General features: G+C 51.9%; 1 protein-coding gene and 1 pseudogene across 1 annotated transcript; both read right to left on the reverse strand.

Annotated features, from left to right (window-relative positions):
* Window positions 1-4,185: 4,185 nt before the first annotated feature.
* On the reverse strand, window positions 4,186-6,857 carry rpl35a (ribosomal protein L35a). The gene is made up of 5 exons (XM_028420269.1): window positions 6,785-6,857; window positions 6,125-6,160; window positions 5,754-5,906; window positions 5,536-5,680; window positions 4,186-4,260 (listed from the first exon to the last, which is right to left on the reverse strand). Exons 2-5 carry the CDS (start codon window positions 6,133-6,135, stop codon window positions 4,237-4,239), a joined length of 333 nt encoding a protein of 110 aa, XP_028276070.1. The 5' UTR covers window positions 6,136-6,160; window positions 6,785-6,857; the 3' UTR covers window positions 4,186-4,236.
* Window positions 6,858-9,888: 3,031 nt separating this feature from the next.
* Window positions 9,889-18,097, reverse strand: LOC114445210 (leucine-rich repeat and calponin homology domain-containing protein 3-like; annotated as a pseudogene).
* Window positions 18,098-20,314: the final 2,217 nt, after the last annotated feature.

A 20,314-nucleotide genomic window follows, 5' to 3' on the forward strand; every position in this document is an offset into this window, starting at 1 on the left:
GATCCTGTTTCACCTACGTGAGGATCCTGCAGGTCTGCTTCTCTGGGTCCAGACAGACCCGGCAGAAGGCCGTCAGCACCTGCACGCCTCACCTGGCCTCCCTGCTCAACTTCTCCTTCGGCTGCTTCTTTGAGATCGTGCAGGGCCGGTTCAACATGAGCGGCCTTCCAAACATGTTGCGCATCTTCCTGTCACTGTACTGGCTGACATGTCAGCCGCTCGTTAACCCTTTACTGTACGGACTGAAGATGACCAAAATACGCATGGTGTATAAAAACCTGCTGCTTGGCAACAAGCTGTGAGAACATCTGATCAGTCAGACATACTTCATTAACCCCACTGCATTTATTAACCCTTTCTCTGTTAAGATGCTTGCATTAAAATCTCCATGTGTTTTGAAGAATAAATGCTAAAAGATGACGTCTATGAATAAATGAAACGTGCTGCTCCTGTAGGGAAGCATCAGGATATGAGCGGTGGCGTCTCACTGTGACCTCGCTCTGTGACCTCGCTCCGTGACCTCACTCTGTGACCTCGCTCTGTGACCTCGCTCTGTGACCTCGCTCTGTGACCTCGCTCCGTGACCTCGCTCTGTGACCTCACTCCGTGACCTCACTCTGTGACCTCACTCTGTGACCTCGCTCCGTGACCTCACTCTGTGACCTCACTCTGTGACCTCACTCTGTGACCTCGCTCTGTGACCTCGCTCCGTGACCTCACTCTGTGACCTCGCTCCGTGACCTCGCTCTGTGACCTCGCTCCGTGACCTCACTCTGTGACCTCACTCTGTGACCTCGCTCTGTGACCTCGCTCCGTGACCTCCGTGACCTCACTCTGTGACCTCGCTCTGTGACCTCGCTCCGTGACCTCACTCTGTGACCTCGCTCCGTGACCTCGCTCTGTGACCTCGCTCCGTGACCTCGCTCCGTGACCTCACTCTGTGACCTCGCTCCGTGACCTCACTCTGTGACCTCACTCTGTGACCTCACTCTGTGACCTCGCTGCTCTAACACAGTGTGTTTCATATCATCTGGACCCGGCTGGGGGGGTCAGCCGGTGGGGCCCTCCTGTTGCAGACCCACCGACAGCTCATGCAGACCACTGTGTGTAGAACCACCGGCTGCACGGCTTGCTCTGGTCGTCCCAGAAACGTCTGAATTGAGTCCTTCTGAACGGTTCTTGCTTCCTGTCACATGATCAGTCAGAGTGCTCTGATTGGTCAGCTCCATCCTGTCTGCAGGCAGAGAGCAGTCAGTGTGTGTGCAGAATCACTCAGGTGTTCAGACAGAGATCAGCTGCAGGTCAGAGACTCTGCTCAGTGACTCCATCATGGCGTCCTGCTGAGGAGGACAGGACTTTGTGTTTCACTGAGTCTGGTTGGAGTGTTTTTATTCTAGTATTAGAAGACATCCTATTTGTTGTGGGTCAGGGTCTTGGGTTGGGTCTGATGCCCTTTGCTCCATGTTATTAACCCTGAGTGTTCAACATGAACCTTCACAGATGAGTCCTTACCAGGACCAGGACCAGGACCGGACATCTGTGGGTGTGTGGACAGAGCGGAGCCTAAATATGTTTTCTGTGTGATTAAAGATTAATAATGCACTGTTCTCAGGTCATGTGACAGACCCGGCAGAAAGCCGTCAGCACCTGCACACCTCACCTGGGCTCCCTCTTGACCCCCCCCCCATAGTGTCCATACTGTACAGACTCAACATGACCAACATGTAAAACTCTGGCAGCTGTGATTCTTCATTTTTCCTGTTGGTGTTGCGGAGACACAAACGATCAAACTCTTATGGATCGTGGTTCTGACTGTTTTGCATGTGTCCTCCTGATGGGTGTGGTGTCCTGGTTTAATAAAACACGTATGTTGTCACGGTGCTTAGCTTCCTGTCCACACATGGACTTCCTGTGTGACCTTTCTTGTCTTGGACAGAAACATCCGCCGTAACCATGGAAGCCGTAACCATGGAAACAGTAAGCGGTGATAATTGGGCTGTAAGTGAGGCCTCCTGAGTGTCCGGGTGTCCACATGGATGGGCCAAAGAGCTCCGCTGGGCCTCGTTCTGTGCAGCGTTTAGCGAACACTGCCCGCTCCTGTGACATCACTGCGGCTCATTAAACAGCCCTCCTGACCGATGTGTCCCCTGAAGGCAGAACAAACAACACAGGAAGTACCCATCAGACCCAGCATCACACTGTTTACAAACCAATACCTGATCGTCTGATCATCGATACATCCAAGCTGAGCCGACCTGTGGCAGCTGCCCTCATCACTGAGCTGCCCGTCAGAATCAGGTCGCAGAACAAACCTGCTACACTCAGGGTGCGGCACAGAGACCCAGACACACATGATGGAGACCAGCAGAACGGCTGCTCCACAGACGTCCGGTGCCCTCTCACCTTCACCTTCCAGCAAACAGTGACATCACACAGGCCAGCGCCAAGGGTTCACCTGGCCGCCAACATGACACACTCCAGCAGGAAGTGAGTCTCCACTCTGACCGACGCGCCGCCTGCTGTCATCATTGCTCTGGGCAGCTGCTGATCATTTCATTGTGTGGGTCCAAATGTTCTGCAGAGGTACACCTGCCTTGAAGTCTTCTCCAGGTTGATGGAGAACAGGCTGAGGAAGAACAGGTTGAGGAAGAACAGGCTGATGGAGAACAGACTGATGGAGAACAGGCTGATGGAGAACAGGTTGAGGAAGAACAGACTGATGGAGAACAGGTTGATGGAGAACAGGCTGATGGAGAACAGGCTGAGGAAGAACAGGCTGATGGAGAACAGGCTGAGGAAGAACAGACTGATGGAGAACAGGTTGATGGAGAACAGGCTGATGGAGAACAGGCTGATGGAGAACAGACTGATGGAGAACAGGCTGAGGAACAGACTGAGGAAGAACAGACTGATGGAGAACAGGTTGATGGAGAACAGGTTGAGGAAGAACAGGCTGATCAGTGTATGATCCCTTTAAATAACTCCAAACATTAAACCTTGTTTTAAAGCTCTTGAAGCTCTTGTCCAGCCGTCTCTAAATGACTATGATACGGATCCACAGCTCCCCGAGGCGTTGGTGGTATAGTGGTTAGCATAGCTGCCTTCCAAGCAGTTGACCCGGGTTCGATTCCCGTACTTAGTTTTACCCCGGACTGACACTTAGTGTTTTCCAGCAGCTGTAAAGTGTCCAGGCGGCGGCGCTGCGCCATCTTTGTCTAGAATCTAAACCATAGACCGGATTTTCTTTCAATGATCAAGGTTAGAACCAGGTACTGATTCTGAAACAAACCTCAGAGCCACAGCCCCCAGTTCTGGACGATGTTTCAGATTACATTGTGCAGATGACCTGAAATTTGTAATTTACATAAATTTTAACGACACTGGCAGGTGACGCCTCGTGGCTTTCATTCCAACAGTGACATCTGGTGGCCACATGAAGCTACAGCGCCACCTCGATAAAACTTCGCAGGACTGTGGTCGTTTTGATTCCATTGTTGTTCAAAAGTCTAAAAAGCAACCAGGACCACAGCTGCTTCCTGCTGAGGTCCCAGGACCAGGACCACAGCTGCTTCCTGCTGAAGCCCCGGAACCAGGACCACAGCTGCTTCCTGCTGAAGCCCCGGAACCAGGACCACAGCTGCTTCCTGCTGAAGCCCCGGAACCAGGACCACAGCTGCTTCCTGCTGAGTCCCAGGACCAGGACCACAGCTGCTTCCTGCTGAGGTCCCAGAACCAGGACCACAGCTGCTTCCTGCTGAAGCCCCGGAACCAGGACCACAGCTGCTTCCTGCTAAGGTCCTGGATGATGCCATCAGTCGCTCCGCTCCATGAAGTACCACTGGGCATCTCCATCCATGGTAACATTAGGTTTTCTCATCTCACATGGACGGACATGTTAAGACCCCCACCCCCCCATCACCACCTGTAGCTGTAGCAATGGTTCTGTTCCTCCTCCCGTCTCACAGCGTCATCAATTATAAACCCAGTGCTGAGGACTTATCCAGCAGGAAGTCACATGACCTCTGAACATCAGGACACACAAACCTGAACCCGTTTGAGACGTCACCTGTAAGATCCAGTGTCCCGACCGGCCATGATACTTAAAGGTTCCCCTGTGTGGACAAAATAACAGGAACGCTGAGACTCAACAGCTGTGGGGGGCTAAGAAAGACACAGAGGCAGAGCTGGACCTGATCATTTTATTGTTTCTGTACAAACAGATCGGACGCCTCCGCTTCAAACCCGAGAAGGATACAGCATCTGCAACAGACAGGAAGTCACGGTCAGAGATGGTACAGTGTGGTCCTAACACAGCAGGTCAAAGGCCCCAGTACCAAACTACATGTGCCAGAGAACACACCGGCAGCTTTCAGCCACAGCACAGCAGGGAGCGGTGAGGCGATGCTGATGACCTCACATGTTGGTCACCAAGATCAAGCACAGGCGCTGAGAAGGGCTTCAAACCTCCAAACACTCCGTGTGTACCAGTGCCAACATGTGAGCCTAATCTGATGGTTCCGGTCTGTATGGACTCTGCACTGTGCTGCTGACCAGTCATCCTATCAAAGCATGTGACCACCAAATGAGTCATCCTGACATCAAACATCACCTGTGACCAGGGGTGGAAAGTAACTGAGTATTTGTACTTCAGTAATGTTTATGTATTTGTACTTCAGTAAAAATCACAGCTCATCCTTCCTCCTCTGACTCCATGCTGCAGCTGTCCCCTGTCCTTTCTCCTCCACTACATGTCTCCAGTGTCTGTAGTTCCTTGTTCCATGTGATGAACACAGTGTGGACTGATGAGAGGTCAGACTCTGCATGGAGCTGGTGTCACGCTGCAGCTGTGTTTCTATAATGAGCCTCAGTCATGATGCCGGTGCTCTGGCTCAGTGAGCTAACTAGTTAGCTGCTGTCTGCTAACACAGGTCCATCCATGAATGTCTGATGAACATGAATCATCACATGAATCTACAGCAGGAACACTGACACAGTAAACATGCTGAATGCCTGTTTGTTATCAGCAGCCTCTCTGTTCACTTGATGTCCACAGCCTGCCTCATGACACACAGACCTGTCCACAGCCTGCCTCATGACACACAGACCTGTCCACAGCCTGCCTCATGACACACAGACCTGTCCACAGCTGCTTCTGGACTCAACATGGACATTAACTACACATGCTCCATTTGACTTTGATTATTTTAACCTGTTCACATCCTTTGGAAATCAATCATATATATTCAGTGTGAGTACTTTTACTCTGAATACTCTAAGTACATTTAAAAGTACTTAAGACTTTTACTTAAGTAGGCTTGTTGATGCAGCACTTCTACTTTTACTGAGTACCAAGCTTCAGTCCTTCCTCCACTGACCTGCAGCTTCTACTTCACCTGAACCTGGACCTATGGGTCTGTTTCCATGGCAATGTAAGCTAACAAGCAGTGAAATGCATCCTGAACATCCGACCATGCTGCAGGGCATGATGGGAGCCCCGTCACCCGGTCTAAAGATGACAGGTCCCCCCAGACTCACCACTCTGATTCTGTGTCCAATGGCTTTAGCCGGCAGGTTGCTGCTGAACTTGGCTCGCACCATCCCGCTGTTGCCATGTGCTCTGGTCACCTTCCCCCAGATGACTCTGGTCTTGTTGGGTTTACCACCGGGCGTCACCGTGTTCCTGCAGACACACACGGACAGAGTGAGACACACTTCCTCTGCCACAGCACACGCTCATCCTGAAGGCGCCTCACTTCTTGGCCTTGTAGACGTAGGCGCAGCGTTTCCCCAGATAGAAGTCGACCTCGTCTCTGGTGTAGCATCCCTCCAGCTTCAGGAGGGCCGTGTGCTCGCGCTGGTTCCTCAGACCACGTTTGTAGCCAGTGAAGATGGCCTTACTCCACAGTCTGACACACACACAGCACAGTCAGTTATCAGAGCCAGACACCAGCTTCTGCAGCAAGTCCACATGTGACCGCTCCACACAAACACAACACACACAACACTTCCTGCTGCACAGAGCGGATCAGGCCGAGGAGTGCCGACAACATTCTGCTGTTCAACACTCCCCCCTGATCCGCTCAGGTACAGGTGAGGTGGAGGCAGCACCATCAGCTGAGCTTACCTTCCAGGCATCTTTGTCTTCCTCAGGTGAGTTCACCTGCACACAAACACATCGACACGTTAACACAGAGCTCCGGTCCATCAGTTCCAGGCTCTGCCTGTGAGCAGCTGTCCGAGACAGGAAGTTACCGGAGTCCATGCGTCAGGACTACAACCTCCAACATATCCAGGAGCCGCCGACTGCACTACACTGCTCCAAACGTTAATGTTCGGCGCACCGGACCTTCTGAGAACCGAGCCGCCGTCACCGTGGCTGCACTGTTTGTGCTCTGGCTCCGAGGAGCCACCGGCGTGTACCCGGTAACAGGCTAGTCTGTAGCCACCGTCAACAGGCTCATTCACCTCCACGTTCACGTGCTAAGAGACCGGCACCGCACCCACACCGGGAGGACCGGCCCACAGGCTGCGCTAACCCGCAGCTACAGTCCCGGAGCCCTCGGCTGGGCGGCGGACGGACCGAGCCGAGGTGCTCGGGCAGAGCTGCGCGTTAGCCGCTGTTAGCTTCATCCAAACAGAATCTCCGCCATCACAGTCTCAGGAACGTGAACGCATACACGACCAGACGGACAAACTACTAATCGACTCATGGAGCGAGTATCGGCCCCGAACTACACAGATTAACGGTTTAATCCCAGCTTTGCTCGGACATGTCAGATCTTACCTGCACTGTGTCCAGGAAAATGGAGGAAAAAGGAAGGCCGCAAGGCACGCTGGGAAATTATTGTAAACAGAGGTGCCCGCGGAGCTGCCTGATCAAAATGGCGGCCACGGGAAAAATATAAATATAAAAAAATATAAAACAAACATGAAAAAATAAACAATACGCGGTGTGAGGATCAGACAGGGGTCAGTAAGAGAAACTAAACACTAAAAATGTTTACGTTTCCTTTCCGGGGTCATCTCTGTATATTAAATGTTTACTGTAACATGCTGTGATTTTAAATGTCACGTGTTTGTATTAACATTAGTGTTGTAGGGACTTTCATTCATAACGTTTGTTGAGAATCAACGACACATGAGCCGCTTCATGTCCATGCTTCATGTCCAGTGTTCTGTCCACACGATGCTGCGATGGTCCAAACTCCGACTCAAATTAAAATATTTATTTAATGACTTAAACTCTTCATACAGACATGTTCAAATCTTTTTACAGTTTTCAGCAAAAGTGAAACAGGTGAAAAGGTCAAACTAAAAAGTGTGGGTTCGTCCTTTCAGCGGAATGTCCTTTAAACGTCACATGACCCGCTGCCACCAGGAGAACCACACCAAGCAGAAAAACAGGAATCTTTACAGGAGTCACGTGGTCCTCAGTCCAGGTCTGGAGCCTCCGAGCTGAGCGCCTGACCACCCAGCTCACCTGTCAATCACAGCGCCCCCTGCAGGGCCTGACAGGTTCTCCTGCCCGACTCTTCGGTCTCTGATTGGAGGAGCTGATGGAGTTTGAATTTAGGGCAGAGCAGCGTTTGAGGCCGACGCTGGGGCTCTGCTGCTGCAGGTGAGGCAGGAACTCTGCCCGCTAGTGGCCGGCAGCCATGCTGACATCAGCGGTGTAGTGTGAGCCTCATTCAACATGCAAAAACAAAGATCAGCCGACAGGAGAAGCCGGGCTGCTCCCTCTCCGGGCGGACAGCCTCACCGTGTGTTCACCGTGGGACACAGCACTCCAGCTGGGCTGGACCGCTTTAAACACAGCTGTCGTCATGGCAACATGTCAGTCACATACAGAGTTCATCTATATGTATATATACAGAGTATATCTATACACAAACAGCTGAGAGTCATCAGAAGGCGTCAGGTCGCGGTTTCAACATGAAAAAATATCCCAGCATGCAACAGAGGCCACCTGACCCCCCTCCTTTATTCACAGCAGGGCTTTACCTGCCCCCCCTCCCCCTCCCCCCTGAGCCTAGTGTGGAGGATCAGGTGATCGACCGGCCTGACGCGGCGGGTCACATGTAGTGAAACTGACGGGTCGCCTGTGGAGCTGATGGAGACCTAGGAACCCATGACAGGTTCAGCATTAGCATCCTGCACACCTGTTAGCATGAGGGTCCACATCAGAGATCAACATGGCCGTCAGACACAGCAGCAGAGGTTTGGCTGGCTCCATGCTTCACCTCATGCTGTCTGTTAGCAGCCTGCTGTTTGAGCTCCGACAGGAAGTATCAGCTTTACCTACAAAACAGCAGCGCTGCAGCCGAACGAAGTACAAGTTCAAACTGAGCTAGTGTTTGGAGCAAGCTGTGCTGGATCATGACCACAACCACCCCCTCTGTAACCTCAGCCTAGCCAGCACTGCCCAGGTTAGTGTTGCTTCATGGAACAGTTAGCAGGAACCACCACCTATAACCAGGCGGAGCTGGTTGGAGCTGTCTGAGCTGCTGTAGGAGTCAGTGGCTCCTCACCACTCACATTAAATAACCCATGTTCAGCCACCTGCAGACTGGCTGCACCTGCAGGGACGTCAGGTCATCAGTGTGTTATCGACTCAGGTCGTTTGTCTGAAAAACATTAGAGTGACTTCCACCGGAGGGGTGGAGCCGCTGATCTGTCTCCATCAGCTCCTCCAGACTAACATCAGCTCCACACAAGCTGCAGGACTCATGGAAGCTGCCAGCGTACATGAGAAAAGTCAGCGGCGGTCAGTCAGCGCAGCTTTTAGGTTCAATGTTCATAAATAATGTTAACTTGTCCACTTTAAAATATTTCGTTTCAAGGATAAACTTAAAAACAGAATAAGTTACGTTTAAACTTTAGCTTGAATTTAAACAGCTTTTCCACCGCTTCATCCACGCTGACTTTTTCTCGGCAGCTTCCATGTGTCGGCTGTGTTTACGGGGTCCTGGTGATGTCATGCAGGTCGTGACAGAAGGCGAGCTGTGATTGGCTGTGACCAACATGTAGCATTTATATGAAACCGACTGCAGCGTCCAGCAGGCTGATCTGGCGCCGGCAGCGCTGTATACCCATGTGACGGAGGGTCCGGGTGCAGCGGATGATGTGCTGGTGGAGGTGTGGCGGGGCGGGGCCAGGTCTAGCAGTGCGCTGACAGTTCCGGCCACCTGGGGGAGCCCTTGCTCCTCCAGGATGTGAAGAGGGAGACACAACTGACTCTGCACAGACACCATTGAAGAAGACACATGGGGCGGGGCGGGGGAGAACAGATGGTAAATAAAAACAAAAAGCTGTAACCATGGCAACAGAAAGGATTAAAAACAAGGAGCAGCAACAGAAAAAAAGTGAAGATGGAGGAAAGGGAGGGAGAGAGAGAGGAGTCATGTGACTGCTGTTCACTTTATTCATCCTCATCATCCTCATTCTTCATCTTATAAAACCTACAGAAGGAACCAGGTCAGAGTCTGTGGGTCCACTGCAACGAACCAGAACCTCATGTACAGCAGGGAGGGGCTCTGAACACTGGGGGGCACTAGTGATGGCTACAAACAGTAAAAAACACTCCCAGAACATAAGGCACAGGGACGGCAGGTCAGCTGGGGGTCATGTGACCCTCCGCCTTCACAGGCGTGTGTTTACATGTGTTTGGTCAGGTCTCAGTGTCTCAGGTCTCGCCTGACGCTCTGGCCACAGAGCCCACACCTCGCAGAGTTCACTTCCTGTTCTGAGAGCCGAGGAGCCTGCTGGAGGGACCCGCTGACCTGATGAAGCTACAGCTCCACCCTCAGTTCAGACTAACAGACCTACATCAACACTGGCCTACTTTAAATGGGTTTTACTACAGGACTGGGACGCCATCTGAAGAGCCAATCAGAGCAGCTGGGTGTGGATCAGACGTGTGGTGCCAGGTACGTAGAGGGCGCACAGCACCGACATGATGGACAGGTAAAAGAGGGCAAAGCCGGCCAGCTGGACCTGAGGAGAGCGGCTGACCAGGGGCGGGGCCAACGAGAGCAGCACAGAGACCGTTCTATAAACCCCGCCTCCCTTTGGGTCCAGCACCTCGCCCACTGAACAGAGACGGTCCTGTGTGTGTGTGATAATGGACACGGTGAGGGAGGCCATGGACAGGGTGAGGGAGGAGCATGGACGGGGTGAGGGAGGCCATGGACAGGGTGAGGGAGGAGCATGGACGGGGTGAGGGAGGAGCATGGACAGGGTGAGGGAGGCATGGACGGGGTGAGGGACCCATGGACAGGGAGGCCATGGACGGGTGAGGGAGGCATGGACAGGGTGAGGGAGGAGCATGGACGGGGTGAGGGAGGCCCATGGACGAGGGAGGCCCATGGACGGGGTGAGGGAGGCCCATGGACGGGGTGAGGAGCATGGACGGGTGAGGGAGGACATGGACGGGGTGAGGGAGGAGCATGGACGGGTGAGGGAGGACATGGACGGTGAGGGAGGACATGGACAGGGTGAGGGAGGAGCATGGACGGGTGAGGGAGGAGCATGGACAGGGTGAGGGAGAGCATGGACACAGTGAGGGAGGACCATGGACGGGTGAGGGAGGAGCATGGACGGGGTGAGGGAGGACAGGGTGAGGGAGGCCCATGGACGGGTGAGGGAGGACCATGGACACGGTGAGGGAGGACCATGGACACGGTGAGGGAGGACCATGGACACAGAGCGAGACAGGCGCAATATAAAGAGGATTAATGACAGGCGGAATGACAGAGAGACAAAAAGAGACTGTTAGTACAAGAAGAGGCCGACCTCCACCCACTCCAACTGACCTCCACCCACACTGACCACCACCCACGCCATTCTGACCTCCACCCACTCACACTGACCTCCATTCTGACCTCCACCCACACCGCCCTCCATTCTGACCACCCACCTACACTGAACTCCTCCCACACTGACTTCCCACCTATTCTGACCTCCTCCACCCACACTGACCTCCATTCTGACCTTCACCCACCCACACTGACCTCCACGCACCCCGACCTCCGCCACCGGACATTGACCTCCACCGTCTGACCCCCCCCCATTCTGACCTCCACCCACACTGACCTCCATTCTGACCTCCACCCACACTGTACCCCCCCCCCACACGGGCCTCCTTCAGCTATGACCTCACCCAGCGTGTCACTCAGCCCAGAGTCAGGTCATCACCTGACCATCTTACCTGTGGCACTCCAATCCTGCGGCACGCCTCCAGGAAGTTCTCCACGTTGCGCCGACATTTGGCATGGTGAGTTTAGGCTGCAGAGCGGGCAGAAGGTTACTGAGGTGAACACAGACCTCAACAGGCTGTCTGGTCAGTCACTCACCACGGCAGGGGAGGGGACGTGGATGCTGGGGACGGACCGTGGCCTCACGTGATTGGCCAGATGACAGAGCACCACCCCGTCCGTCAGAGCTGCGGCCAGGTCACTGGGCAACGACACCTTGAGACGAGCCTCTATGTTCTAGACAGAGACACGGAGTCAGCCAGTGCAGCCAATCGGAGCATCACAGGCGTGTCCAGGTGGAGGCACTAACCTTCCTCAGCTGCTCCACCAGCTCAGCATCTTGTCCAACCAGAGGAGGCGCAGATGGTGCCTCCTCCTGGCTCTGAGGAGCAGCGACAGTGTCAGCTGGAGGACAGAGAGGGACGAGCCGTCAGACAGGTTCGTCACAAAGATGGAGGCTTTTTCATTACAGAGCGGCAGCTCACCTTTCCTCTTCTCCTCCTTCTGGCCAAGGCGATACAGGAAGCTCTCTGGTCTCACACTGGCTGCACGACAGGAGGCCACGCCCACTGGCCAGGACCAGGGTAAGAAGGTGACTGATGGCTGTAAGAGAGCGGGTAGAGTCAGGGTGTGTCTGACACAGTGTTACCATGATCATGGCTGACAGGCTTACCTGTGGGAGACAGAGCGGCTCGGTCCTCGCCCTGCTGACACACAACACACGACACGTTACACACAGCTGACGCCGTCATCACAGAGTTCTCTGTGCTCAAACCTGCACCGGGTGCATGTATGGATTTATGATGGAGGTAGTGTCATCATGCCAATCTAACCATAAGTAACAGATGGGTCTGAACAGTCTCCTTTGTTATGAGAATGTGTCTGGAAACCCTTGTGTCTGATGACAAGCTGTAAACTGTAAGACCTGAGGCAGTGAACCCTCCAGGTCCAGACTGCTCCAACCTGACCAATGACCAGCTACACAGAGCTTGTCAATGCTCAGGGTCTGCTGCAGGGTGTTGAGCTGGTGAGCTGTTGTCTTAGTGTTTGTGGGGCTCAGAAACACAGATTTCAAAGGGTTCAGATGCACCCCAAAGATTCACTGGCTGTTTCCACTGGTGGATGATAAATAACGATAAATAACGATAAATAATGATAAATAACGATAAATAATGATAAATAACGATAAATAACGATAAATAACGTGATCTGGGAATGGAGGTTCCAATTGTCCCACAAACTGACACAAACAGACCCGTCTGAAAGGGAGGCAGCAGGAGGACGTCTGACAGAGCAGCTGCATGCAGTACCTGCAGCACCCAGGAGGAGGCGCTATGAGAGGTGTGAGAGCAGCAGCCGTCTACAGACAGAGGACACAGAGACAAACACCCAAACAGCAGAAGGATGGGCAAAGAGAACAGACAGACATAACTGTCAGACTAGTGGTCTGAGGGTGGAACTGCAGCCGTTACAGGGAGACTGGTGACACCTGTTTTTAAATGTTCATCAACATGTTACAACTGACATCAGACTGACACTGTGTGTGTAAAAGTAAATATGAAGGATGGACAGATGGAAGAGGAAGGAAAAGAAAGAGTTAAAAAGGATTGACTTTACATGTGATTTAACTTAAAGTCCAAACACACCGCTGTGACCTGCTCAGTCAAGCAGAGGGAAGAACACACAGAAACCTGACACCATGACACAACCCAGCTGCAGTAAACATGCTGCTGGCTCACACATGAAAACACATCACGCCTGCAGTGAGGCGACAGGAGAGGCTGAAGACAGGAGGACTCAGGGGCGGGGCTTAAATGAAAGGGGGTGATGGGTGTTCATGCTGCAGTGGTTACCCAGGAAATGGTGATGTCACATGCAGGTGTACAGAGGTAGAGGGGCATCCATCAGTCAGATTTGTGTCAAATGAGTGACGCGGACACACCGGCTAGCTTCCAGAGGATGAAACATCCTTTACATGACAGCTGCTAATGCTAAAGCTAATGCCAGATGAGAAGGAGCATGACATGAATCTGTTTCAGACTGTAACTGTGTCCTGATGAAACATAAATCTGACCAATTTCTGCTTTTGTTTAGGAAATACACTTTGGGGGTGTGGCCAGTTCTTACCATAAAGAGGGCGGAGTCATCTGTGTGGGTGGAGCGTCTGGAGGGGTAGACATTCTGAACACACAAACATCCCACACACACATTAACAAAGACACACAGACGTGACGTAAACAGGTGGAGATGGGAGGGCGGTCCTAAAAGGAGGGGGCGGTGGCTAAAACACCAAACGGTTCTGTTGATTCTCTGATCTAAAAGAGAACAGAAGCTGTCAGAGCCTCACCTCAGAGTCTGGACTGGACTTTGGACTCAGAGCCGCTTTGTGCTGAAAAACAGACCAAGAGTCAACGTGATGGAACACCGAGACACCGTCGGGGACTGGGGGGACTGGTCATACCTTGGAGTAGGTGGTGGCGACGTCTCTGTGGCAGTAGGGCGGGTCTTGTGTCTCTCCTCATCGTACCTCTGAGGCAGCGAGCTGAGCCTCCCTCCTCATCCTCTCCACGCCTCCCCCTCTCTGAGACACACAGGTGGACAGGGACAGACAGTCAGTCCTGAGGCGGCGGTCTCTCAGCTTTCTATCAGATGGACACGTTACCTGACTTTGGGAGACAGAGGGGGCCGTGATGCCGTCGACCACACTCCTGCCAGACAGGAAGTGAAGACAGGAAGTCAGAGGACAGACATGGTCTCAGTTCACACAGACTGAACTGTTTTCTGTACCTGTTGTGTTTTCTTGCGTCTTCTGTCCGGGACAAACTGCTTTTTACAGGAGAGCCCTAAAGACAGAGACAGGAAATCAGCGACGTTTCAAAATACATGCTGTGAAGCAGGAAGTGGAGCAGGCAGTGAAGTCACTGAACGGCGTCGTGCATTGGTCAGCAGGTGTCTCATCTGTACGCAGAGCTCCTACCTCTCTGGTGATGCGCCTCTCGATGTAGGCCATAAACTGAGAGCTGAGACTGCTGCTGTCTCCTCTCCCTCGACTCCTCCCCTCCTCCTCCTCCTCCTCCCCCACACAGCTGTCAATGAAGTCGATCTGCTCCAACTCCACATCTGTACACAGAACACAGAGCTGAACTGCAGCGCCTCAGTATGTTTAGAGGCACAGCTACATCTACATGCCTGCAACTCCTGGACCACATTTAAGCCGATGTAAGACTCACATGTTCCGTTAGCGAGTGCCGCTCCTCCTCCTCCTCCTCGCTGTCTCGGCTCTCTGCTGATCTCGGCCACTCTCTGTGGCAGCTCTGACAGCTCATCTGAAGGCTGCACACAAAGGAAGTACAGCTGTGTCCAATTTAACAGGAGTGTGAGTGTGTGTGTGTGTGTGTGTGTGTGTGTGTCTGACCTCGTTCCCCAACCATCTCTTGTCTCCACTGTCAACACTGTTGAAGCCAGAGTCCAGCGCTCCGTACGGTCGGCTCGGATACAGCTCGTCCACACTGACAGAGCAGAGACACAGTCAGCTTTGATCTGAAGGGCCTGCAGAACGTGAGGCTGCTGATGAGGTAATACACCAGCTGTGTGTGTGTGTGTGTGTGTGTGTGTGTGTGTGCATTGTGAGTGGCAGGTTCAGACCAGGAGGTCAGAGGTCGCCTGTCGTAGTCAGGAAGGTCAGGCGTCGTCTTGCTGGCCTCCATGTTCAGATACTTGAATATATGTACCTTTCCTTTGATGCAGATCTGCACAGAACACACACACAGTCACATCTGACACATTCAGCAGGACACCAGTGACGTCACTTCCTGTGTGTACCTGTGCAGGCGGGGTCTGCAGAGGGTTGTTGTCAAGGACGATGGCCTGTAGCTGCGCCAGCCGACGGTAACAGACGGGGATGCACGTCACTTTGTTACAGGAGAAATCCAGACGCACCAGAGGAAGGTCTGCCAACTCTGAGCAAGGCAAACAAGCGGTTAAACACACAGCACCAGCGGGTGCAGCTGTGTGAGTCATAGCGTGTGTGTACCTGGAGGCAGAGTGACCAGGTGGTTCCTCCTGATGTTTCAGATCTCTGAGAGCCTCCAGCTGACCCACCTGAGATGGTAACGCCTGGATCTCATTACAGCTCACATCCTGCAGCGATCAATACCAGGTTCAATACCACAGCTGATAAGTCCATCAATAACAGTGTCAACCACTGACCAGCTCAGTGAGGTGTCTCAGCTGTCCAAGTTCTTCTGGCAGAGAAACCAGTTTGTTGTTTGCAGGCGATCAGGACCTTCAGAGGGAGCTGCAGACGACCACAGGGGAGGACCGACAACTGGTTCCGGCTGTGGGGTTCAGCATGGTCAGACTGGCTTCAGGACTGCGCTGTGTGTGTGAGAGTGTGTGTGGTGGTTACCTTAGGTTCAGATAGGTGAGGGCCTGTAGTTCAGCAGACCTTCAGGCAGGGTACCTCAGGCAGTTCTGGTACAGGTTCAGACCTCTCCAGAGACACAAACAGACACACCTCCAGAGGAAGGTCCGAACAGACGGTTACGAGACAGATCTGAACACACAGAGTTTACGTTGTGAGCTCCAGGATTTCTGCTTCACCCTGCTAAATTATGTCGAACTCAGGCAAATGATTTTGTCTTTCTAACCCCCAGTCCTCTGCACAAGGCGGAGCTGTCACAATGACTGAGCTGCTGAGACAACATGGACCACTGAAGAGTGAGAACAGCAAGGCTCTGTTGTTCTGCTGTGTGGCTGATGACATGAACTATTTATATATGTCAGACAGCTGGGTTCTGCTGCTCCACTTCCACAGGATGAACCACATTCACTTCCTGTTCTGACCTCCCATCACACAGAAGCCTCTACCATGACAACACATGGCAGACTGAGGAAGGGCCTGACGATCAGCTGATCAGTATCAACAACACAACATGTTGTAACAGACGACAACCAGTTAATACAGTTTAGATCTGTGCTGCATCTGGTTCACACACACAGACACACACACAGCTTCTATATTTATCTCAGCAGCACCTGGCAGTCAGGAAGTACACATCACCATGGTGATAACTACTTCCTGTTTTAAAACCGCCTGTGATGCTCATGTATCCATCATCACAGTGTCCTGAAGTGACCACGTCCTGCTGCAGCTGCGGGGTGTGTGTGTGTGTGTGTGTTGTTGTTGTGTGTGTGTGTGTGTGTGTATGTGTGTGTGTTGTTGGTGTGTGTGTGTGTTATTGTTGGTGTGTGTGTGTGTGTGTGTGTGTTGTTGTTGGTGTGTGTGTGTGTTGTTGGTGTTGTGTGTGTGGTGTTGTTGGTGTGTGTGTGTGTTGTTGTTGGTGTGTGTTGTTGTTGGTGTGTGTGTGTGTGTGTTGTTGTTGGTGTGCGTGTGTTGTTGTTGTGTTGTGTGTGTTGTGTGTGGTGTGTGTGTGTGTGTGTGTGTGTTGTTGTTGGTGTGTGTGTGTGTTGTTGTTGTTGGTGTGTGTGTGTGTGTGTGTGTTGTTGGTGTGTGGTGTGTGTGTGTGTTGTGTTGTTGGTGTGTGTGTGTGTGTGTGTGTGTTGTTGTGTGTGTGTTTGTTGTTGGTTGTGTGTGTGTGTGTGTGTTTGTTGGTGTGTGTGTGTGTGTGTGTGTTGTTGTTGTTGGTGTGTGTGTGTGTGTGTGTTGTGTTGGCGATGAAGCTGAACCATGTTCTCAGTTTCTGATCAGACCGTGGACTGTGAGTGGCTCCAAATAACACAGTCTGTCCATCATTACATCTGATGGTGATTATCGCTGAGATGACATTAAACAGTTAATCGATCACACGCTGCTGATTGATCCGTTTGTTTTGTGCTCCCGGCGGTCTCGGCGGGGCGGAGCAGTTCGTTCTCTAATCTGGTGACGGGCGTTAAAACAAAACAAAGCCGCTGAGGTGTGTGTGCACCCGGGCTGAGGCTCCAGAGCTCCGGCCCGGATAATGACCCAAACCCCCCTAGGAGTCGGTTCCGTTAGTTCTCGCACTGGTTATTCACAGAACCCGGTCGCAGCGCTGTGGTGTTTACCTCCGCAGACAGTCTGCGCCTGTTAGCACGCTAGCTGGCTGCACTAAAGTTACAGGTGTACCGTCTGAAACCGTGACCCCTGAAATCCTGTGTCCCTCCACCTCAGCCCCACTCCACCCCGCGGACCGGCCGCGTGCAGCCCGCACCGGTGGAACTGGTTCACCGGGTACCAGCCCCGGGTTAACCGCTGCTAACTAGCTTAAGTTAGCTTTAGCTTGGGGTTCGGGCAAGGCGCGGCAGGACTCCCACGGGTCCAGACGCTCGCTACGTCCACGGGGACCTTAGTGCCGCCGTGCTGAAAGTTGTGTGATGCTGTGTGCGTGTTGTGTAGCGCTGAAACACCATGAGTGCAGCCTGCAGGGTCAGGCAGGAGTCAGTCATAACACCGGCCTGCCGCTCCCTCATCCGCGCCTCACGCAGCCGCAAAGTTGGAACACAACTTTCCAAGCCGCCAACTCCAGAAAAACTCCGCCTAAGTTCCTCTCACCGGCCCCGAAACACCGGCCGGTCTCTGGTTTGGGGGGCACCGGCTCACTCACCGGCCCGGGTGGTGTCCGTCAGATCGTGGTTAGCGGCGCTCCGGGGAAACTCCTTCAGCTTCCTGCCGCTGAGGTTCAGGCACCCAGTAGCCGAGGCTTCGTCCAGCGCCCGGTCCAAAGAACGGTTCCAGGAGGCCGGGCCCGCCGGTCCTAGACCGTTAGTGTTTCCAGGTAAAGCATTCCCGGTGCCGCTGCCGCCTCCGACCGTGAAGTTGAGGTTCCGGGGAGGTCCGCAGACCCCAGCAACACCGAGGCCGCCATTACACACTCCGGCTGTTAGCTGTTGGTGCTAACGGCTAACTCCCACCCTAAAGTCCAGAGGTGAGCATGCGCACTGCGGCGCTGAGAGCCGGACAGCACGCCTGGTGTAATACTGCAGGAGCTGAGCCTGAGGGCCACTGCGAGTTCCTGCTGCCCACACAGGGACCTTCACCACATCCAGGTACTCACAACCAACTGTCACATCCATCCAGGTACTCACAACCAACCGTCACATCCATCCAGGTACTCACAACCAACTGTCACATCCATCCAGGTACCACAACCAACCGTCACCACATCCAGGTACTCACAACCAACCGTTACCACATCCATCCAGGTACTCACAACCAACTGTCACATCCATCCAGGTACTCACAACCAACTGTCACATCCATCCAGGTACTCACAACCAACTGTCACATCCATCCAGGTACTCACAACCAACCGTTACCACATCCATCCAGGTACTCACAACCAACCGTCACCACATCCAGGTACTCACAACCAACTGTCACATCCATCCAGGTACTCACAACCAACTGTCACATCATCCAGGTACTCACAACCAACTGTCAACCACATCCATCCAGGTACTCACAATCAACTGATGAAAAGACTCGAACCAGAACAGCTTCTTCCCAAATGACGTTTTCAATAAGATCCTTCTAGCTGTCCCTTTAAGGGTTAAACTAACTTCCACCAGCAGGTTTCAGTGCTGGTCTTTGTTATATAAACACTGTGTTCTATGGAATAACATTTAATTAGAGGCAGATCTTTAACTTTACAGAACTGGTGTAATGAAAATGTAAACACTGTGAACCATGATTAGACGAGTTTCTGGAACAAGCACCTCAAAAAGAGTTTGAATGGTTAAGAAGTCAGTCCCTCTTAGTATCACAGCTTTAGCCCAAACTGAAGTATAAATCTAGTCCATAAGAAATGCACAAACAAATATATTAGAAATACAAACCCTATAAGAACAGGTGGTATCTGTCAGTAAAACACTGGACCTCAATCTTCTTACTTATAGATACATAATTACAATCGATGTTAAAGGTTACTTATGTCGTTTTCTCCCACATATATCTAACCAGTGCTCCTGTTGTCAGGCTGAGGGGAAGTATGGAGCATGTCTTTGTGGAATGTTTCATGTTAACGTCTTTTGGTCAGATTCACAACAGTATCTGAGACGAATGTTGGGTAAAGATGCTGGACTTATTATTATTATGCTCATATTTACTGAAGATGAGGTTTATACTGTAAACCTAATTATAATCCTAATATTATCTACACAAAGTGAAGTGCAATAAACAAAGGGCCCTCTTTCTATAACTTTAAGTACAGGTTTGAAAACATATTCAGCCTCCATCAATAAACTTAAACTGATAAGAAATGATTCAAAACTTGCACTGATTGAAAAATGTAATATTGCTGTAACTCTGCTTTGTTTATGTGTTGTCTGTTTTATTTGTTGTTGTGAATTGTAAATGTTATAAATAAAAAACAGTGAGTGACTGGGTGTAATGTGCAGAATGTGACTGCATGCTGTTGTCTGTGCACATGTGGACACAGAAACAGACACACAAAAGGAGGAGTCACGTGACAGCACGAGCATGAAAGATGTTCATAGTTCACCTACACTGGATTTACCTGCACACATCCACCTGTGTGTTCATAGCATTTAAATTCAGTCCATGCCAGAACCAGCTGCATACACAGGCATGCATCACATTGATCATATACTCTGATTCTGATCCTGATCCTGATTCTGATTCTGACTCTGATCCTGATCCTGATCCTGATTCTGACTGATCCTGATTCTGATCCTGATCCTGATCCTGATCCTGATTCTGATTCTGATCCTGATCCTGATTCTGATTCTGATTCTGATCCTGATTCTGACTGATTCTGATCCTGATCCTGATCCTGATTCTGACTGATTCTGATCCTGATCCTGATTCTGATTCTGATTCTGATTCTGATCCTGATTCTGATTCTGATTCTGATTCTGACTCTGACTCTGACTCTGATCCTGATCCTGATCCTGATTCTGACTGATTCTGATCCTGATTCTGACTGATTCTGATTCTGACTGATCCTGATCCTGATCAGACTCTGACTCTGACTCTGACTCTGACTCTGATCCTGATCCTGATCCTGATCCTGATCCTGATCCTGATTCTGACTCTGATCCTGATCCTGATTCTGACTCTGACT

The sequence above is a fragment of the Parambassis ranga genome, chromosome 13 (genome assembly GCF_900634625.1).
Source record: "Parambassis ranga chromosome 13, fParRan2.1, whole genome shotgun sequence".
Lineage (NCBI taxonomy): Eukaryota > Metazoa > Chordata > Actinopteri > Ambassidae > Parambassis > Parambassis ranga.